Source organism: Petromyzon marinus, chromosome 3 (genome assembly GCF_048934315.1).
Source record: "Petromyzon marinus isolate PM22_M1 ecotype Great Lakes invasive population chromosome 3, UKy_Petmar_22M1.pri1.0, whole genome shotgun sequence".
Lineage (NCBI taxonomy): Eukaryota > Metazoa > Chordata > Hyperoartia > Petromyzontiformes > Petromyzontidae > Petromyzon > Petromyzon marinus.
This window is the reverse complement of record NC_133669.1, coordinates 436,044-451,731: the sequence shown is the minus strand read 5'-3', so window position 1 is coordinate 451,731 and position 15,688 is coordinate 436,044. Positions and strand designations below refer to the sequence as shown.

At 40.8% G+C, this 15,688-nt stretch overlaps 1 protein-coding gene across 5 annotated transcripts in view; it reads left to right on the top strand.

Annotated features, from left to right (window-relative positions):
* The first annotated feature begins 1,066 nt into the window (after nucleotides 1-1,066).
* The window catches only part of MCPH1 (microcephalin 1), a 121,254-nt gene continuing 106,632 nt past the window's right edge, over nucleotides 1,067-15,688 (top strand). The window contains exons 1-9 of one of the 5 annotated variants that reach the window (XM_032969126.2): nucleotides 1,067-1,502; nucleotides 3,095-3,201; nucleotides 3,309-3,414; nucleotides 7,583-7,674; nucleotides 9,391-9,509; nucleotides 10,402-10,489; nucleotides 11,026-11,149; nucleotides 12,649-12,798; nucleotides 13,173-13,274. In XM_032969126.2, the coding sequence (XP_032825017.1) occupies nucleotides 3,181-3,201; nucleotides 3,309-3,414; nucleotides 7,583-7,674; nucleotides 9,391-9,509; nucleotides 10,402-10,489; nucleotides 11,026-11,149; nucleotides 12,649-12,798; nucleotides 13,173-13,274 (802 nt within the window). In that variant the 5' untranslated portion in view covers nucleotides 1,067-1,502; nucleotides 3,095-3,180. The other 4 variants (XM_032969136.2, XM_076071978.1, XM_032969142.2 and 1 more) reach the window with 4 other exon arrangements.

Below are 15,688 nucleotides of genomic sequence, written 5' to 3'. Positions count from 1 at the left end.
TCGACTTGATGAACGAAGCGATTAGTTATCCAGTCAATAAAAAGTTTGCAGTCACACACGCTTACTTACCGGATCGCCAGCTGATCCTTGCTCTTTACTTTGAGGGCGCGAGGGTTAAGCGATCGGTAAATCAGCATGGGGCTTTATGAATCAATCTCCTGTTGCCGCATAGCAAGAGGTTGATTCGGTTCCTGGCCGCCTTATAACCGGGAGCAGATTGTTTCTTGTTTGGAGAGGAAGCTACGGGATGGCATCCACTTACAAAATAATCCCATCTCATCTGCATTGAAAACCTGCTCGGGTAAATAGCCTTTCTCCTCGATTAACTTTTTAAACTCTTTTGGGTGTCTTTCCGCTGCTTGATGATCTATAGATGCCTCTTCGCCTACAACAAACTTGTCGTTATTAAGGTTATAACGCCGTTTTAAATGTACAAATCAGCCTTTGCTGGCTTGACAACTGGCGGCAGGCTTGGGTGAATTGCTTCCTTCTGCCCGGAATTTGTTGAGCATAGTATGCTTGAAGAGCTGCAGTGCTTTTGCACGTATCGCGCGACCACTCAATTGCACTTTTTTGTGTGGTTGGTCCTCAATCCAAACATTTAACACATTTCCCATGCGTTCTATATTAAGATCACGATATTGTAATGCCACTTTGAGGAGCCCTTGACACGATCACGAATACGTTTTTCACCAATTTTAATTTACCGCAGCAAAAACAGTCTCGGAACACACCAAGATAACACCACACACTAGTCCCTCAATAAGATTACACCTGAATACTGAACTATTGATGCACAGGTACGGATCACATTAACAAATCACAATTGCAAATGTGACTCCAACAATGTAACCATTCATGTACAGTACTTATTACTTGAACGATATGTGGAAACGCGGTCATTCCACGTCAGTTTAAGTGTATGGCGTTTCTTTTAGCTGTAAGATTTGTAAATGCATATACTATTATTTGTAGGGTGTGTAAAGACACGTGACTGCAGGAATTCATATTCTAGGGTCTTTGTTATTTTCCTTGAACATATCTAACGGACTTTACCGAAAGACTCAAGAATATAATACTATTAGCTGTATGATTTATAAAGACTCCTATTAGCTGTAGGATTTAAAAAAACGTATTAATAGTATAATTTGTACAGACGTGTTTATATTGACTATGATTTATAGGAACACTTCAATCAGCGGTACAATTTGAAATGGCACATTCCTATCAGCTGTACGAATTATAAACACCCCCCAGCACGGTTCAGTGCGTTGTGGAAGAGAATCTGCATGGCGGAGTGAGAGTTGGAGGGGCGATCTGCGTGGCTCGCCTCCATCCCGGGGACCCTCGCCGGCAGCCGCGCGAAACCCGGGCGAGCCCGGGCCTGTCCACCTTGCCCTGCCCCCCCCTTGCCCTCTGACCTCTGTCTGGGCCTGGAGAAAAAATCGCAGGCGGATACCCGCCTCGGCCTTCGGAGAAACTGGTCCAGTCGTGACATCGTGGTGAGAATCACCCGGGGGGGACACGCGCACGGTGTTGCACAGCCATTGTGGCTCACGTCAGTGCCACCCTTTCTTGTTGTGGTTGTTGCTCACGATAGGTGGGAATCGTTGCCTCTCGGGATTGACTCGACAGTTCGTGTCGCGCTGTGAAGTCGCCCTACTGTGTGTGAAAGCGAAGGTGCAATGTGCCTATCACAACCGACCCACTGCCCATTCAATATACAACACGGTTGAGTACAGGAGATGAACGTATGTTGCACTTCTTTCGTACCACGTAGCCAGCCGTGCTGATCAGACGTGCGAAATGCCTCGTGAGTTCCGGTTAAACAAAGCCCGCTTTAAACCGGACTTAGAGCCGTTATATCAACTCCTGATACCATCGAATGGATTTACAAGACTCGACGTTCAGTTGTAATACGTAGCCAGTTGCTTTTCAGTTGTCACAAGTGAGATATGTCGCTGCCGGTCTGCTCTCACGAGCTCTGCTTGTGCTGAATGGGGTAGACATGCTCCCTGGATACGATGATTTTTAAAGTGCACGTTAATACGTGATTTGTATTTGCTGCTAAAGTGCTTGAGTGCATATTATTGATGCGATGCCTATGATCAAATTATTGCGGAGCTCTGAAGCCAAGCAGGTGTACACCTGGACATGGCTCTGGATGAGCAACCACCGGTCCATAAAGCGAGGGCTCCGTGGTGGGCAGCAGAGGGCAGTGTTGCAAACTCAATTTGTGTACTTTAAAGTCTATGCTTCCAAACTCTTTGGTTCTATTGGGTAAAGTCACGTAGGTCTGAGCGTGGTTGTGTTTCGCTAAATGCTACTGTTTGATTTGTACTAGGTGCCTCGTTGAATGTATATGCTCTGACTTTAACATAGCTATTTCTGTGACCAGTTACAAGCTAATCACTTATCTAGTTCAATGCTAAATTCTATGCTAATTCCTTTGTCAAGGGGTGCCTCTGCGGATGTGTATACTTTAACTTAACTATTTCAATGAGCCATTTCAATGCTAAATTACATGCTAATTCCTTTGTCAAGGCGCTTTGTTTCTTCTCACACAGCTTAAAGGTCGTGATCTGAGCGTGGCTTTTTTCTCTCCAGCGCTGTCCTCCAGACAGTCTCGTCCCTTCACCTGATGAAGGCCGCTTGTGTTGTGGCCGAAACGTCGTGATTTTTGTTATTTTATTTTTTTACTTACGTGACTTTACCCAATAGAACCAAAGAGTATGGATCCTAGCAGTCACGAAAGCTTTAAATCTAGAATCTATGCTTCCAAGTCCATGTGCCCTGCTTTTCACCAACCTGCACTGACCAGCATGGTAAGGTATAGTCAAATAACCCCCACGACCCGCACTGCGTGCGCGGAGTCTTTTCATCCAGCAGTGGATTGAAGTAATACTACTTAATCATTGGTATTACTCCCATAAAATTAATGCCCAATGAGTTCCTTAGCACCATCATGGTGAATTAATGAGTCCTTTGCACCATCAATATAACCAAATACTGTACATGTAATAAGTACCCTCAAAATGTTTATGCTCTGTGGAGTCTACACTCATTCCATGTATGTTGTCAACATATTTTGCAGCTCAAAAGCCAGTGGAAAGGACAAGGTGTGGAATGATGCATTCTGGTTGGTAATGTGCCCAAAGTCTGTCCCTTTGGGTGAGAGCTATGGACAAGGGCCTGCCACAGGTAAAGTGGTTTCATTTATTGTTTATATTCAAACAAGGCTGCACAGCATTTTAGATTCAAATTTGGTGTGAAGATTTAGTGTCATCTACATTTTTTTATGTCTGCAGAGCAATGGTGTTGAAGAATTTGAAGATGACCTGGCTACTGAAGACCTGCTGGCAGAGCAAAGCCACCAACCAAACAACCAGACCGTGTGTTTTGATCTATTAAAAGGTATTGCAATACTATTATTATTTATTGTAATGATTGTAAATTACAAATAACTTGCCAAGCAAGTGCAAGGTTTTAGATATATTGGTTAATAATTGTGCATATAGCATGCATGACACTGGTCTACCAATGTAATTAACAAGAATAACAAATGTATTGTGCCATGGAATACAATTTAGGAATTATAAATGTTCACATCAAGAGGTTACATTTACATAAACCTGCAACCACCTGAGGGCAATTTGTTTCCCATATTGTACAAAAAGATGTTGCATGTCAGAAGAATCTGAACTGTCTCTGTACTGGTGTCGGCTGCTACAAAGCAAACCTCAGCAAGTGGGGCCATCTTAGCCAGGCCCAGAACATTAACGTCTTCATATGTGGTGAAAAGCGGATGATGCCTCGTCTGCTCTAGTGTCGCCGAAGAACAGCGGTGCGAAGTTGATGATCTAAGCACTACTGTTGCTAAACCGTGTGTGGGCCCATGCCCACAATGGGTCGTCAATGATCTAAGTTAGTCAGATGGACACAACGAATGAATCAATTATATGTAAAAAACAATCCAGTCACATCTTGACTTAAAGCTTTCGTGACTGCAGGAATTCATATTCTTTGGGTCTTTCGGTAAAGTCGCGTAGATAGGTTCAAGGAAAATAACAAAACTACGACGTTTTGATCGCAACGCAAGCGGTCGTCATCAGGCTGAAAAAAAAGTTGTAGTTTTTTATTATTTTCTACGTGACTTTACCGAAAGGCCCAGAGAATATGAAATCAGTCACAATGTTGCCATACTGACATGAACATTGTGGCAGTAGAGTACTCATGTATATGGGCAGCTGTTGTATATGTCGGTTGTAAAAATTTTGATGAAAATAATAAAAATTAAATGAAATTTGGAAAATTGCGTAATGATACGAAATTATGTTAATTGATGTAATTATGCGCAAACAATATGCAAATTCGGGAGATAATCGTATTAATTTATGCGAGTGGGTTGATTATGCTAATGAAAGCCGTTATGATAATTAGGCCCCGCCTCACTGACGAGAGTCGTATTATCAATTGGGATCATACAATTAATCGTATGAAGTTATGCCAGTGTGATGCAAGCATGCCAGAGTAACTCACTCGTTTAACTTCGTATTAACGCTCGGTAATACAATTATTATCGCTTTAACCTTTACTGAGTGTATTAGTGTGTTTATGTCAGGTTTACAAGTTCAGATCTCAACGCAGAATACAGTTCTTTTAAATAAGATTATTAAGCACGAAATTCAGGAAAGAAACACGCAACCACTTCTGCGTTAATCAATTTTATTTTCTAACGAAGCCTTAACTCTAGAAGATGCAACTCCTGGCTTGGGATTATCAATACAGTACCATCGGTAAACATCAACGATTGCGTTGTTTCACTTTGGCAACTGCACATATTATTAATTCCACCGCATAACGCGAGCTTAATTGGTGTTAGGAATAGTCGTTAAAACATGCATGCACGTTATTTTAAACAAAAACCTTAACACTATAATATGCAAATTCGTATACTTGAAATTGGCCACACAGTACTGCGCTCATTCATTGATCCATATGCAACCCTCAATGCAATTCTTGTCACATTGTTAACAGGGTAGTAGAACCATTTGATTATTATGCAGAGTAACCCGAGCCGGTACGGCAATTAGGAGTGAAAGGTCCTTAATATTATGCAACGATATTCAGACGAAAAGGCAATCAAACTATTATTATTTCCAAAGGCACAAATATACGTCAATAGATTCATCGGCAAGAGTGTATAATTAAAGAAATGGTTTGGAGTAAGGTGTGCGGCGGGACGTGCTATCTCACGGGAGATTAATTAATTCGTGGACAAGATTGTATGATAAGGAAACCAGTTTAACACGATATTTCCCCGTGGGCGTAGCTCCGTGGCGAAGGTGTCAAGGATTAATTCGTATTGATGAATCTATTGCTAATTTATGTGATTAGAAGTACAACCCAAAACAAAAGAATTAAGGAGGAAAGAAAAAAAATAATGTACTTATAAACGACGGATTGTTATCACTCGGTCTGCCGCGATGCCTTCATGGCCACTGATTGTTCACGTACTTGAGGATTAGGCTTCTTGTTAATGATTCGTGTATGTTTTGAGTGATATGGATTGGTTGAGTGGGCCAGTGTTAGGAATCAATTATTTGCGTCAAGCAGACGCCTGGTGATGTGGTGGCAGTGAGGGGCAGAGTGTCATACGTATGGCGGGGTTTTTCTTCTTTCACGCGGTCGACCAGAGTTCGGCCCCGCAGCAGGTGGACGAGTTGACACGGTGCTGTAGATGCGATGATCCGTCGGTAGATGGCGCTAGTAGCTCGTCCGCTCGCAGCGGGCGCCGTTGTACGCCGTCGGCGTGGTGATCACTGGTTGCGCGCTCTCTGGCTGAACGATACAAGTCTCGCCATTCTGGGCGAGTTGTAGAATCTTCTTCTGCGTTGGTGGGTTGATCTCCAGGTTGATCGCAGTCTTCTTCCGCTGGCCAATGAGATGATTTCAATGCTCGCGGGCCTCCTTTTATGTTAAAATTTCTCCTTCTGGCTCCGCCTTCTTACAAGGGGTGGAGCTCCTTTTGATTTAGCTGTGTGTCATGGTCTGGAGTGTGTGTGTCCGTATGTGTGTCTGTGTGTGTGTCATTTATGGCATGGTTCTGTTCGTTGCCTTCCTCTTTCCATAAACCATCAAAAAACAGATGCTCCAAATTGTCCCGAAGGCGTCCCTTTGTCTGCGTTATACAATCTGGAGGGAGGGGCGAGTCTTCCTGCTGCTGGAAGACAAAGACGGCAGGGAGTCTCTCTCTCTCTCTGGCTGGCTCTCGGTTTAACCCTGCATCATTATCATTTTTGGTTTATGTTTCCCAAGATTATTCCTATAATGTCAGCTTATTCTTGTTGTCAAGTTTTCCTTGGACTTTCCGTTAATTAAACATAATCGAATGCTGTCTGTCCGGTTTTTCGCCGTCCTGGACGCTGCTCGGCAAGAGAAATTCCTTCCCGCCCCCTTCCTCCTTTTGATCTCGAAGGGTGTTACATTCTGCCTCTCCCGCGCTGCGGGAAGACAAAGACGGCCGGGAGGCTCTGATTTCATGGAATACTTTATCTGGTCTTTGTGTGTTTGACCTATTTCTTGTACCTCTACTGAATTACCCCAGGTCTAATCTCGTGATTATTATTTGGTTTATGTTTAACCAAGATTTGTAATGTACCATTTAGATGTTACCACCATGATTCCGTGCTTTGCTAAGCTTTGTTCTCAGTCCGTGTCGCCATGGGTCGGTGCTTATTCGCGAGTTATTTAAGATATCCGGAGGTTGGATATATAGCTTAGTTTGGACTTAAGCTTTCGTGATTGTAGGAACTCATGTACTTTGGTTCTCTTGGTAAAGTCACGTAGACAGGAGATACAATAAGAAACAATTCGTGAGTTGAATAAGGGTGAAATAAAATAAGTAATAAAGCCACTAATACAGACTTATTCTTATAGCCAAGCTTTTACTTTTTCCGTGAAGAAAAAAAATATCAGTTATAATGTTTGTTTGCCCTGGCTCTGTGTCCGTGTCTGTGATTCTGGGTATTTATTTGTGAACTGTTCTTTGGCAATCTGGGGATTTTTCAGATAGTCGTTAACCTCTGTTTGCCCCGGAGTTTAATATTTATTTATTTTTAAACGCCCTTTTTACGATCTTCATCTGCTGTGTGCTGCTCCTTGTTGTAGCGGTGTTATTTATTTATTTCGGTTACTATTGAAATATATATCGGCAAATGTTATTATCGATATTAATTGTGGAAAAAGGGCCATATACAACACAGCTCGAAGCTAGTGGTAGAATTTCCACATTCCGGGCTGTTGACTTCGCACAAAGTGGTGTAAATTTTATCGACCCCTAAGGAGTCATGATGATGATGGGCTGATTCATCACACAAATCTGGATTTGAACTAATGAAATTCTGGTTGAGAATAGAAAACTTTACGTGCAATACAGCCAGGCATGGTTTACCTTATTTGCTGAGATATTGTCTTTTGTGCTGCCATTTATTTTTTTCTGAAATCTGTACCTTAGCATTGCAATAGCCATTATGTGAAAGGTTACTCATGATTGCTTATAACCATGTTCACTTTTTTACAGATGTTGTGGCCTATGTTGATGTCTGGTCCAGCAACCATGAGGATAACTACACGTGGGCCTTCAGTAAGCAATTGCTGATGATGGGAGCAACAGTAAGTACTGTATCATCCGCGTATTTGCATCGTATTGACCACAGTAGCACAGTTCATATAACTGCTTCAAACGACATATACTGCATTGAGGCATTTTGGTACTACACAGCTATTGGTACAGTAGATTATAATCAGTGACAGAACTAAGCAGATGGATACAATATATAAAAATGTACTTTTCTCTATACGTACTGATATTCGTTGCCAGAATAAAATTATTAAGAGAGTAAAGAATTACAGGATTCAAGTCTTAGATGCTTAGAGAAAAATGGTGTGAATTCCTTTATAACGTGAAACGTGTCTTATACGAGTTTACTAATTGTTTCCTGTAGGTGGCAGTATATGCTTGTGTATAGATATATTCAATATACACATTGCCTTTTGTTCACGTTTCTATTACGCTTGATACCTTACCCTTTTGTATATAACAAAGTTGCTCAAATGATCGAATTTTAATCAAACAAAGACTTTGTCTTCGCCACACTAAAGTATGGACTAAAACTCCTGTATAAATAAATCTAAAACTACTTCCAATGAACACATGCATAATTCTGTGTCAAACATCCCCAATAAATACCGTGTGATAAAAAAGATATGCTGGCAACATGGTCATTATAACGACTAATGTAAATGAACTGTAGAAATTTACTGAAGAACTTAACAAAGAGATCTGCAAGTTTGTGCTCAAGAAAAATATAGCAGAACAAAAGTCGTGTATAACATGTTTGCTGAACAAAAGAAAATAATTTCTGAAAGGACACAACTAGACAACTATATATAAGGAATCTAATATTGTCTGCATTAGCTGATCATTATATATGCTCCACAGCCTGGAGCAACGACGTCGATGGCTATTGTCATTAACTTGTTAATTGCAATACTAAATAAACGAGATGCTAATCTGTAACATGATTACCCTAATGTGTTAAGGGAAGCTTTAGGCAGAAAATTACAGGTTTATAACAGATTGTAAATGGTGCATTACACTTGGACAATTTTTACTTATTGGTGAGTTGTTAGTACAGCATATTTTCAACCTTTAGGGAATATTATCGAGGAATTTTGTGTGACAATGTTTAAAAAAATAATAGTATTTAATCTTCCTGATTGGTGAATAACATTACATGTCTTGTCATTTGTTGCTTTCTTAACAAAAGGCTGTTGTTTTTCAGTATGTGATAAAAACAGCATAAGTTTTAATGACCATATTTGGAATACACTGTATTAGGATTCTTCTAATAATGCTCATAATAGTCCATTTAGTGCCAGAAACAATTGATGTTGATACTTCATTGGTCTGTAAAAACATGTTCCTGTTAAATACAGATGTAAAAAGCTACATCCATTGTCAAGTATATTTGACTTTGGTTAATATACATAGCACATTTTATAAAACTGACTTTTGTTCTTGGAGGCTGTTTATATTGATTAATATCAATCACGACGTTTCGATCGCCACACAAGCAACCGTCTTCACCTGAAGATCGAAACGTCGTGATCTATTATAATTTTTCTACCGACGTGACTTTACCGAAAGAACTAAAGAGTATGGATTCCTGCAGTAACGAAAGCTTCAAATCAGTAATACTGGCTCATTTGATAAGATTTTAAACTTTGTGAGCAGTGAGTCACTCAGGTTTTGTAACTTCACTTCAGGAGAATGGGTTTTGGCCACATTTCAGGTTTACTTTTCCATGCACATTTCGAATTCCTCAGGTGTCCAGAAAGTTTACAAAAAATGTCACGCACGTCATCTTCAAGGATGGACTTGAGAGCACGTGGAGCAAGGCGATGAGCACCGGGGTGAAGCTCGTGTCTGTGCTCTGGGTAGACAAGTGAGGCACAAACTGAGCACAGCAGCACACACGCATTCACAGTACAATCACGGCACTCCCAAGCGAGTGTTTCGAGTCACTTATAGATAGTGCATATACCCTGACAGACTAGCAATGTACTGTCGTGTGCACTTTTATACACACTACAAGGTCTACTACATGCACATGGCCCTCTGCGCATGTCTCTGTTTTATAGTGTCTTGAGATACGGCTGCATTTAGACTATATGAATCCAAATAAAACAAAATTCCCAAATTATAATCTCCAAAGTTCTCATCTTTTACAGCAATTGTGTTGTAATGAACAAATCAATATTTGACTATGAGTCAAAGAGTAATTGCACTCCTCAGGAATTATGTCCAAATGTTATAACATATCCTACATACACGGGGCATATGATTCTCCTCAACCTTAGCTCATTAAGTATTAAAATCTGCTGAAAGATTCTGCCCCTCGAGGATGTTGGAGCCTAGAGAAATAATTTACTTCTGTCCATCATTGTATCTTCCAAAGGGAGAGCCCATTGCATACTTTCAGATATAAAATTTTGCAGACCAGCGTTTCTCCACGTGGGACTTTGAGACCTGATAACCGCCTCCTTTTCTGTGGTGCAACATCTGTTCATGAAAGATTATTGGCCCTCATTGTGATTTGTTTCCTGCATAGGGAGTTTTTTTTAGTGTGATCATCTGGAAAATTGTCAAATGATTCACTTATATTATAAAACGAATCGTTTGGTATCTTGTATGTTTATTGCCAATGTTATATGTTTAAGCGGAAGCCTTATCAATGGCATAATATTTGTATAGTTGTAATGAACAATACCCAAAGGGGTGCTTTATTAATTTGCTTAAAATTGCATGAAATGCTTTAAATAATATACCTTTCATAGCTGCCTCAAGAGCCAAAAGTGCTTGGACGAAGCACTATATCCAGTGCGCTGTGACCCAAGAACAACTCCCAACTACTGTAATAAAAAGGTACGCACAATTATCTCTTTATTTTGGGAAATTATTTGTGCCAATGTAAATTAGCAAGCGCAAACTCCAGTTGACAACTTTTGGCATGTTCACGTCCAACATTCTCATACAAATAAGTCCTTTAAAAGAATTCTCTTTTGGTGTATATTTTATATGAATGGAAATGTTCACAGCTTGACATTATATACAACTAACTTGATAAAACTTACAAATAATTGCAAATCGGTTGGTGTCCCTTTGATTAAACAGACATGGGGTGGTGATAATTTTTTTGGCCCTCATTCATTGGTTAGAATTTTTACGACAGGAATAAATATATTCAAAGGACAACCTGTGCCAGTTTTATTTAACTTGGCGTAATGGGCGGAGATGATCCCCGAATCAAGACATTCTAATGAAGAGTCAGGCACCCTATCACAGTGCCACCAGGTGAGACACACAAACTCACGATGACATGAGATAAAGTGGGAGTGCACGAGTGCAGAGCGTGTGCTAAGCGACAACGCAAATGTCCCTTTCCCTGTTTATCCTGGCAGCGTCGCTGGCGCCGGCCTCTGTGTGTGTATGACCTGGAGGACGAGGGCAGCAGGGACAAGCGGCTGCAGAAGAAGCTCGAAAAACTGACGCAGCAACTGGATAACCAGAAAACGGCTACTGTGGGTGAGCCATGAACCTCCATTTGATTTTTTATACATTCGTAGTCATGCACTAGAGAGACACCATAGGAGGAGGCACTCTGTTTATTTATAGCCTTCGCAGGCACAGGGAATACTTTAATCGGGTCAGGACAGCAACAGGCTGCCTGACCCACAACGCTGAAGACGAGGGTAGAGACGGTGTTGAAGACGATGACTAAGACTTGACGAGCTCCAGGGGTCCACTCCAACAACGGTCCCGAGTCCTCTCCGGGTTCCCCTTTTATCCCCCCAGCGCAGCTTCGCTCTCCCCTGGCTACGCCCCCTTCTAGAACCTCCTAGAAGGTTTCTGGGCTTTCTCCCGTACCCCCTCCGTCACTTTCTCCCCACATCCCTTCCTCCTGCTTACCCCCTCACCTGCTGGCCGACAGGGTTGCTATGGCAGCCGAGCCTCTTCTTGCCAGCAGCCAGCGCCACATGCCGTAGTGACCCATTCCATGTCACTACACATTTAAACGGTGTTGGTCATGAGATTTGTTTGGCCATACCTCACTATATGTTTCAGTAGGGCTGGTGAAGGGGACCCGGGACCAGTTCAATCATTTGCCACTAATGTTATCCTTGGCTGCGAATAAATCTCAGGTCGCCAGATTCATAGTGCAATGTGCTAACCACGGCGTCACCTTTCCAACCCGGTTTGTTTTAGTAGCTGAATCTCTATCTTCATTTGTGGGTTGAAGCCATTGGTATATATTTCACGTTCCTATGGTGAGGGCCACTATTTCAGTAGAGCAACCACTTGCCTACTGTTGTTTAGCTCGGTAAGATTTTGGAAGAGTAAATTTCATGCAGAGCATACTTTTAAATTACTTACAAGCTTTACTCTGGTTGCATTCTACAGCATTGCTTTTTACAGTTGCCAACTTTTAACGAACACCTGTTGTGATGCTTATGACTATATATTATGCCAAATTCGGTTGTGTTAATGTTTCTTAAAGGTTGCTATGGTTTAAGACTTAATTTTTTAACCAAAACAATATGGAGCTTCCAACTTGTATGGTAATACTACACTTTGGTTACAGGATTTACTTTAATGCTCTAGAAAAAATAAACTTCATGTTATCTTTGTAAATGCATCCATGTGTTTTTTCATTCATATTTACATGGTGTTAATTGCTCGTAGGATAAACTATGCATGGCGTTAAAGGCTTTGATAACATACCCCAGATAATTCAGCATGTCGCAACTCACTCGACCAATTTTATGCACGTTATAAATATGACATTATTATGCATGCAATTAAACATATAATTTGATAACATTTTTGTTCATCAAAGTGAATGTTTTAGATATGAGTGTTTTACTGTGAAAACAAACCGTACAAGTGCATTTAACTTCTTAAGTCTGTTATAAATGTTCATGACACGAAGTAACATGATTTAAGCACTGTAAATATGTAACGGCAATGACTTACCCCGTCGTAAGCTGAAGAGCGAGAACTGGTGTCTGCATTGTTATTGACAGGCCCCGATTGCCTCATCTTGGCGTTTGATGGTGAGGGCCAGCCAGTGTTCAGCTCCAGGGTGACTCGCTCACCAGTCCTGGACAGGGTCAAGTCTATGGCAGACAAGCTGCAGGAGATGAAGACGAGGCGTGAGAATATCTCCTTGACTGGTACATTAGTCTGCACATCTGACGAAGTGGGTGCGAGGTTTTAGCGTTAAGGGCATCAGTCAGCTGGAGTGTTTGCATTGTGATTTTGTCCTTTTTTAAGTTGAGTATGTATGTAATGATTCTTTAAAATCTGTAAAAACTTTATTTATAAAGCTACCAATTCTGCAAAATAAATGTTGTTACTTTTGTGTAATACGTTAAACTGTGTTCAACTGTACGTATCACATTGATGTTCATGCAAATTAAAATATACATATAGAATAGTTCACTTTGTGTAATATTTGTTTAATAACATATCTTTATGTGATGAGTTGTTCAGTGTCACTGCATGAGTTTTCTGATTGACAAATCTGTTTTCTGTTAATTTCTTGAAGCTTCACAGATGGTGAGCCAGAGCCAATCACCTGATGGCTCTGCCTCTCCACTACAGTGCTCATCAAATGTCCCTTCCTGCTCTTTATTTAACATTCTGTTGGGTAAGTTTCAGCATTGTGATATTTTTTATTTTAAAGCAATCTATGTTGGGAGTGGTGAATAAGCACATCACAGAAAACTCAACGCATTCATCTTAAACACTGCCGCCTTAAAATAAATATATACAATAGGCGGCAATTTGTGAATTTGCACTTCACAAATTGGCCTATCTACGCGTGATGAAGAAGGGCCATTGCCCAAAAGGTCACCTCATTATTTTTCCTATTAGTTTGGTGTTCTTGACGTGTCTGTTTGAGTTTATATATTTTAATTATTATTAATAATTAGCTACGTGGCTGGAGATGGATGTCAATTGTAAAATGTTTTTTTTGTACGAGAGATGAAATTAGTGAGATGAGAGAGAAGACTGATTCGAGGTAGAAGACATAATCATAAAGACAGAACAGATGGAAGCGGCAGTGATATGAGAAATTGTGACACTGCGAGAGAGATACACAATGTAACCTATACGAGAGATGTAGGCAAGAGACAGATATGTGAGATTGGATAATAGATATGAGACATATAGTGAGATGAGAGGTATTAAATAGCTGCATTTAGATGACATCGAAGAGGGACAATGATATGTGGTGAGAGATGTACTCGGATGAGATATATGACGGAGAGATGGCAGGAGAAAGGTATTGGGAAAGTGCTTCGACAAAGAGAAAGCACAAAACATGTGGGAACTTGCACAGCATTACCATGCAGCGCCCCAAAGTGCTTGCAAAATATACGTTTGTGCACTTATACCTGCTGATTTCGTGATTTCACATGCACAAGTATTACATACATTACCCTGCTTCCAAGCTATTTACTCTGGACAGTTTGGCAAATGCCGAGTAAAAAAAAAAGGCCAGAATTTGGCCGAACTAAAATATGCCTCTGGTATTCAGTGCACCCTGTGCTTTGTTCAATGTCAGGTCTTGCAGTATATCGTGGAGAATTGCTGTTCATCGTTATGCAAAAATATGCTTTTTCACCAATAAATATGCAATCAAAATATATTGTTTGGTTCTTTCGGTAAAGTCACGTAGAATGAGAATAAAATAATAAAATAAAATAAGACAATAAAATTCTCACGACGTTTCGGCCACAACACAAGTGGCCTTCTTCAGGTGAAAGAACAGAACTGTCGGGACGACAGAGCTTGAATGAACGCTGTTAAGATTCGTAGCGTCTTTTAAGCTCGGTGAGAGGCGTGGAGAGCCTTGACAAAGGAGTTTACCTATCAAAGCAGGAGAACTTGATTTGGAGCTTTCGTGACTGCAGGATTACTCTTTGTTTTTTTCGGTAAAGTCACATAGAAATAAGAAATAATAAAATTACATAATAGCATACGACGTTACGATTGCAACGCAAGCAATCATCATCAGGTATAGAAGAGCTAAATTTAAGAGAGAGAGGAAACACAGAGAGCTAGAGAAGCACATCAAATTGAACAAGATTTAGTAAAATTTGGAAACAATATAATGCAACACAGAGGGTCGGTCAAAACACAACGCATGGTGTGGCTGATTACGTTATTTCAAAGATTGCTAAATTATAGGTTAAGAGTGATAGAGTACAGATCACAGACACATATACAGACATTCAAGCAGAGAGAGCCAGCACAGAGACACACAGAGAGAGACACACACATGGGACAGAGTGAAACAATGCTTCTGTGTTGAAGCCTTAAATAGAGGGGAGGGAGGGGTTGGAGACAGAACAAAGGAATACAAATTAGATGTACTGGGAGCCACCGTACATGCAGAAGTCAGAGCATGCCCACAGGGACTGTGGAGGGAAACAAGCCACATGGACTGGAAGCCACCGCACATGCCGATGCAGCGTGGTGAGGGGGGGGAAGGGGGCACAGAAGTCAGATTAGCATGCCCACAGGGACTGTGGAGAGAAACAAGCCACATACACGTAGACACAGAGGCAGAAACACAGGTAGAGACAACATAGAGACACAAACTTAAGTTAAGTGTGACATTTGAGAGAGAGACACGACACATACACGGAGACACAAACAGAGTCAACACAAAGAAACATACTCCATACCTCCCCGTAGAGGTGGTTCAACTTGATTTGGAGCTTTCGTGACTGCAGGAATTACTCTTTGGTATTTTTGGTAAAGTCGTATGCTATTATGTAATTTTATTTTATTTCTTATATCTATTGATATGTAAACTTTGACTTTAACACAGCTATTTCTGTCACAAGCTAATCCCTCAGCTATTTCAATGCTAAATTCTCCTGCTTTGATAGGTAAACTCTTTTGTCAAGGCTCTCTACGCCTCTCACCGAGCTTCAAAGACGCTACGAATCTTAACAGCGTTCATTCAAGCTCTGTCGTCCCGACAGTTCTGTTCTTTCACCTGAAGAAGGCTACTTGTGTTGTGGCCGAAATGTCATGAGAATTTTATTG